The sequence below is a fragment of the Galeopterus variegatus genome, unplaced genomic scaffold (genome assembly GCF_000696425.1).
Source record: "Galeopterus variegatus unplaced genomic scaffold, G_variegatus-3.0.2 Scaffold1792, whole genome shotgun sequence".
In the NCBI taxonomy this organism is placed as follows: domain Eukaryota; kingdom Metazoa; phylum Chordata; class Mammalia; order Dermoptera; family Cynocephalidae; genus Galeopterus; species Galeopterus variegatus.
The window spans coordinates 223,065-229,502 of NW_007727903.1; the positions used below are offsets into that span (position 1 = coordinate 223,065).

The 6,438-nt window shown below is 58.3% G+C and overlaps 1 protein-coding gene across 1 annotated transcript; it reads right to left on the minus strand.

Moving 5' to 3' along the window:
* Positions 1-296: 296 nt before the first annotated feature.
* Positions 297-3,188, minus strand: LOC103595554 (zinc finger protein 324A-like). The gene is made up of 3 exons (XM_008578972.1): positions 3,068-3,188; positions 2,543-2,659; positions 297-1,726 (listed from the first exon to the last, which is right to left on the minus strand). Exons 1-3 carry the CDS (start codon positions 3,186-3,188, stop codon positions 297-299), a joined length of 1,668 nt encoding a protein of 555 aa, XP_008577194.1.
* Positions 3,189-6,438: the final 3,250 nt, after the last annotated feature.

Genomic DNA, 6,438 nt, shown 5'->3' on the forward strand with positions numbered 1-6,438 from the left:
TTATTGGCCTCCCACTGGGTCTGGCTGCAGTCTCGGGCCCACCAAAGTCCCAGTCTCCATGCCATGCCCGTATCCCTGATGTTTCTGCAGTGTGAATTCTCTGGGGATGAAGGCGTGAGCTATGGCTGAAGTGGCAAATCCTGTCACCACGTGCAAATAGAACCGCAGCCAAAAGGTCTCCCTCGTCCCTGGCTCGCACACACAGAGCTTCTTTCCATTGTGGATTTGCAGAGGACATGGGTCCTTTAGGTGAGGAAGGGAGTCACAGAACGCCAGGGAAGGGTGAAGCAGCGACCTCAAGCCTCGACTGGCTTCGGGACTGCAGCTGGGCTGGAGGCAGGAGTGGGCTGGGCTTCCCTCACCGGGGCACCTTCCGAAGGAGGCCTGGCGGGGGGCCGCAGGCCGGCCCTGGGCTTCCGCGCGGCCTTCTCGCCAGTGTGGATCCTCTGGTGGTGGAAGAGGGCCGGGCGCTCGCGGAAGGCACGGCCGCACTGCGCGCACACGAAGGGCTTCTCGCCAGTGTGGATGCGCCGGTGGCTGAGCAGCACGGCGCCCTTGGCAAAGGCCTTGCCGCAGTCCCCGCAGCGGAAGGGCCGCTCGCCCGTGTGCAGCAGCTGGTGCTGAGTGAGGTTGGAGCTGTGGCTAAAGGCGCGGCCGCACTGCGCGCAGGAGAAGGGCTTCTCGCCCGTGTGCACTCGCTGGTGCTTGAAGAGCGACGAGCCCTGGCTGAAGGCGGCGCCGCAGAGCGCGCATGCGTACGGCTTCTCCCCGGTGTGCGTGCGTTCGTGCTGGATCAGGTGCGAGTTGCGGCAGAAGCGGCGGCCACACTGCGCGCAGGCGTAGGGCCGCCCGCCCGCGTGGATCTTGCGGTGCTGGCTGAGGTTGGAGCCGTGGCTGAAGGCCTTGCCACACTCGCCGCAGCGGAAGGACTTCTCGGCCGTGTGGATGCGCTGGTGCCGCACCAGCGAGGAGCTGTGTCGGAAGGCTTTGCCGCAGGCCGGGCAGGCGTAGGGCGTCTCCCCGCTGTGGATGCGCTGGTGCTGCGTCAGGTGCGACGTCTGGCTGAAGGCCTTGCCGCACTGGGCGCACTCGTACGGCCGCTCGCCGGTGTGCGTGCGCAGGTGCTTGAGGAGGTCGGAGCTCTTCACGAACACCTTGTTGCACGCCCTGCATTCGAAGGACTTCTCCCCGGGGAGGAGGCCGGGTCCGGCATGGAGGGCCTCGCCCAGCTCATCCCAGGTCGGGGGCTCCCGGCCGCCGGCGAGTCTCTGAGGCTCACGCCAAGCTGCACCCATCCCACGTTCTACCCCAGCACCAAAGGCCTCGAGGTCCGGGACGCTAGGGAAGGCTCTCCCAGGGGCCGCCCGTGCGTATGGCTTCGGCTGTTCGAGTGCTCTCGGCTGCTTCTGCGGGGGGTCTTTGAAGTCCTTCTCCCTGGATGGGCTGCCTTCGGGAGCCCTTATGGGGGAGGTCAGTCGCAGGCTGACGCTTGCCTCGCCGCTGCCCGAGCCTAGCAGGAGCCTCTCCCAGTAGATCACCGACACTCCTGTGGGTTTTCTCTCCCGAGATGGGGAAGGGCCCCACTGTCCCTCCTGGCTTTTTGCACCATGGCAGGCACCCGCAGTGGGGAGGACACTAATAGGTGTCCCTGGGGGGCTATCGGGGAAGGCCCCTGATAATGCTGCTTTTCCAGAAACATCCTTGTCCTTTGACAGACGCCGGGAACCTGAAGGCAGAGAAACAGCGGTTGCCTGGGTCATCCTGGCCAGGAGATGACCAGGGCAGACTGAGTGGGCAGGCAGGGGGGGGAAAGAAAAGGCCCAGGCTGGCCCTGCAGAAGGGGTGGGGAATGGGGGAAGCATCTGCCCTGACAAGTTTGGCACTCACTGTATCAAGGACCCCTGTGGTCAAGGCACCAGCCCACAGACACCCAGATGTGGGGGTGAGGAAAACCGAGCAGCTGCTACATGGCACCCAGGACCCTGCACTGGCTGTCCCACGCCCCCTACACCCTTCCCATAGCTTACTCCCTTCTCTCCAGTGGCCCTCTCTCCAGCACTCACTTCCCAGACTGCTTTTGCTCCTTGCACTGACCTCCATCTGATGCTATAGACTTTACTTATGAATCCTGTTTACTGACTGCCTCTCCCCAGGCACTGTCAGCTCCGCAAAAGCAGGACCAGGGGCATCCTGGTCGAGGCTGTGTCCCCAGTGCTCAAGAAACACTGGGTGAACATATGAATGACAGAAGGAATGGCCCCATAAACGTGGCAGCTAGATATGCAGAGTTTGAAGCCACACAGCCCAGCTGGGGGGTAGGACTCTGAGCAGGTCTCATCATGCCTGGGGGTGACCTTCCATGTGAACTCAACTCCTGTGCCCTTGGAGTGCCCCCTTAAAAGGTAGCCAAGGCCTCAGCCTCCAAGAGAGGCTGAAGATGGAAGGGAAGGGAGTCAGGTGTGTCTGAGGGAGGCAGGAAGGGGGAACATTGGCTTGGACACAGGTTGGTCCTGAGTTTACCCCACCCTGAGCACCCACTCACCAGGGCTGGGCCTCCTGTGGGCGTTGCTGGCTGGGGTCACGTCCATCCCACCGGCAACCCAGGGCTCCTGGCCACGCTCAAGTTTGATGACCACGCGAGGTCGGGCGGTGGAGAGTCCTGTGAGGTGGAGGAGCAGGTGAGAGGCTGGCCCCAGCTCACGACAACCCACCTCCCAACAGATGGCAGGAGTCAGGGCTTCATGGATATAGTGTCATCTGTGCAACCAGGAAAACCCAACGGTTGTACCACGGGGAGGGGCTCACAGGAACCAGTTCAAGGGTCCCCATGAGCAGCAACTGTGTCAGTAGCACCAAGGGAAGGGTACTGAGTCCAGGCACAGAGAGGTCATGGCCAGACAGGACCATAGGGAGTGGTTGAACCAACCAGACTTCACATCTCTGGGGCCTGACCCCAGCCCTACATGGTCCTTGGCCAGAAGGTGTGGGGCTGCTCATGAGCCAACAAGGAGGGGACGAGGCAGTTCTGGCACCAACGGCACTTCCCATGGAGGACCCAGAGCCTTACCGAGTGAGGCCACAAGTGCGAAGTTCTCCAGCATCACATGGCGGTACAGGGCCCTCTGGGCTGTGTCCAGAAGCCCCCACTCCTCCTGGGAGAAGTACACAGCCACGTCCTCAAAGGCCATCATGCCCTACGACAGCAGGCAGAGGAAGATAGACATGGTCTAAGGTAGGGCTCTGTGATCCAGGACGCAGCTCCTGGTGGACATGCACAAGTCAGTCCCTTCCTCCACAGTGGTGCCCCCTCTGTTTCCTTCCCACAGAGTCTGACTTTTTTTTTTTTTTTCCTTTTTGTCTTTTTTCATGACCGGCAATGGATCGCAACCCTCAGTGTCGCACCCGTACCGGCCCGGGACCGGCAACGGGATCGCAACCCTCCATGTTGCTCCCTGCACCTCGCTCAGCCAGTGAGCGGGAACCGGTCTGTATGTGGGATCCGAACCCTCGGCGGGAGCACCGCTGCGCTTCCCAAGCAGCGCACTGTAGCAGTGCGCCACCGAGCTGGCCCCCACAGAGTGTGACTTTACCCGTCAGATTCTTCCCACAGTCCCAGACAACCCCAGCTGCTCTTCCCTGACTGAGTCTGTGAGCTCGTCCCTTCTCCTCAGTCCAGTTCCCAGGCCCTGCTTGGGCCCAGGATATCAGGACTCTGTCCATTGGACACCTACAACTTCAGGACTTCAGATCCACGAATGACTCCACTGGGAGACATCACAGACTCCTGATCTTTCCTCTGAAAAAACCTGTTTCCTCTTCAAGTTCTCCTTTCTGTCTACAGCAGCTCCATTATTCCAGACAGGCTGTAAAACTTGGGATGCTTCTTCACTCACAACACACTCTCACACCCTACACTTGATGCATCAGCAGACCTACCCCGAATTCAACCGCCTTTCCCACCACCACTGCCCCATCTGATCCAGGCGCCATCATCACTCACCGGGCCTGTGGCAGTAGCCTCCACTCTGCACACCAGACACTCCCCTCCGCTTCTGTTCTCCACTCGGTAAACAGTGGGATACCCCGAATTCAACCGCCTTTCCCACCACCACTGCCCCATCTGATCCAGGCGCCATCATCACTCACCGGGCCTGTGGCAGTAGCGTCCACTCTGCACACCAGACACTCCCCTCCGCTTCTGTTCTCCACTCGGTAAACAGTGGGATACTTTTAAAAGCCTAACTCAGGGGGTGTCCAGTCTCTGTTCAAAACCTTCCAGGGCTCCCAGTGCCTTCGGGATAAAGTCCCAGCTCCTCAGCCTGTCATCTCAGGCCCACCTATGTCCTGTCACCGAGCTCCAGATCGAGAACGCTCAGTTCAGAAGGACCTAGGCTCAGTCCCCCCTCCAGCTTTTGCACGTGCGGGACTCTCCCCTTGGTACTTCCTTCAAGACCTCACCCCCTTGGCTGCCAGAAGTGGGGATCCCACACGTGCACGCCCCACTGGCCTGGAAACCTGGGTTTAGAACAAACCGCCCCGCTCCACTCCCGCACCCCGGGGCAACAAGAGAAAGACAAGCCTTCTAGGTAAAGTCCTTCCCTCAACGGGGGCTCGGGCCCATGGGAAGAGGGGTCCCTTTACTCACCCGCGCCGGGTCGATCAGAGACGCCGCCATCGGAACCTGCAGTTGGGGGCAGAAGGGGTGAACAACCCGGGCACCGCTGATGCCTGACTGCAGCCGGCTCCGGGACTCAGCCTCCTCTTCAGTCAAGGGCGCAGAACGCCCAGGACGCCGCCTCCGGGGCTGCTGCGGGGGCCGGAAAGCACGTGGCTCGGGGCGCTGCCCGACGGCCTCACGGGGCCGCCTACGCTACGCCCGGAGAAACCGAGGCTCGGGGGCGGGCCATCAGCTAGTGGTCACGACGCATGCACAGGCGCGGGCCCTCTGCTAGTATCTTCCTCGCTGCCCTCGCCTCGGGCCCCCAGAAACTCCTAGAAAACCAGCCCCGACCCCGCGCGCTCTGGCCCGGATCGCCGGTGTGGCCCGACGCCGGGCAGCAAAGTGACAATCCCGGACGCCGGAAGTCCAGCCCCCCCAACCTCTCATTGGGCCAATGTAAGCTGCCCAGCACGCGTCGAGCCTTCTGGGTGGTGTAGTTCCCGTCTGCTTTTCGGAGCTGTAGGCGGTGCCCTTCCCAATCTCCACGGCAACGGCCAAGCATCACCTCGCGGGGCGCTGGGAAATAGAGTCCAGCGACTACACCCCGGTTTTCGTGGGCCCCCACGTCTTCAGCTCAGGGTCCCCGGGTCCCGGCGCCCACCCAGGCGGACCCCAAGGCTAACCCCTGGAGGCAAGAAAGCGGAAACTACCCGAGGTTCTGGGAGGTGACACCAGCAAGGAGCACAAAGGAGAAAACGTAATGTGAAGGGCGGATTAAGAGGTGGAAGAAGGGGCTGAGATCCCAGAGCTCCGGTTTCAAATCCCAGTTCTGCCTCTTACGAGCTATGCGCCCCAGGGCGGGGGTTTGACCTCTCTATGCATCGGTGCCCTGTAAAGAGTTAAGACCCGTTTTGCAAGCCCTACACCAAGAATTACAAGCCCTTAGCCTAAATTTTTCTCGAGTCTGAGATTGTTCTCAGACACCTGCGTAAACCGTCCGTTTCCTTGGATCGCGCATAAGTTACATTCCTTGTCTTGCTTGTTCTTAGGGCATCTAGTTCTTGCCTTGACCCACACATCACAATATCGACTCTTTGTTCTTTTTTTCTTGGGACCAATCTAAGTGTCTGTTGACACAGGAAACGAAAGGCAGAGCAGTCTCAATGCAAACTGACCATATTGTTGACAGAGAAAAAGGCTTTCTCTTTGTTGCTCCACTATGAGGGTCTTGTTTTTGGGATCTTTAGACAGTCCTTATGTGTTAAGTTCCTTCATTCTTTTAGCCTCCCTCCTTCTATATTTTTCTCCCTCTCTCTCTCATCTATCATCTATTTACTATCAGCTGTAACTGTCCACAGAATTGATACTACTTGTAAATCCTTGTAGTGCAAGAGAGCTCATCAATTTTGGAATATTTGTATGTGTGTAAATTTGCTTGCTTTCAAATAATTTAAGAAAATTTAAGGTATTAAATTGTGATCTAATCAAATGCTTAAAGGCATTATTAGCATTTCAAGCATATCTTGAATGTTTGGAGGCATTTAACTTCTTAAACTTTTTATTTGTAACTTACCTCTCTAATGTGTAAATATTTAGACTAGGGGAATGTCAACTGCTTAATATTTAAACAAATACTAATTGTTTCATAAATTTATAATTCAATCAATTTGACATGAAATAAAAATAGCAATAAGTCATCTTCTGTACACACAATAGTCCCATATACCTGGCTCAGATCCCCAGCCTGCACAGGACTGCACTGGGGGGGGGGGGGGGGG

Excerpts from the sequence above, each read along its gene's own strand:
- LOC103595554 (XM_008578972.1), bottom strand. The coding sequence starts at position 3,188 with ATGGCCTTTGAGGACGTGGCTGTGTACTTCTCCCAGGAGGAGTGGGGG. Across the intron at positions 2,660-3,067 it reads CGCACTTGTGGCCTCACTCG|GACTCTCCACCGCCCGACCT; the intron begins GTAAGGCTCTGG and ends TCCACCTCACAG. Across the intron at positions 1,727-2,542 it reads CCACAGGAGGCCCAGCCCTG|GTTCCCGGCGTCTGTCAAAG; the intron begins GTGAGTGGGTGC and ends CTCTGCCTTCAG.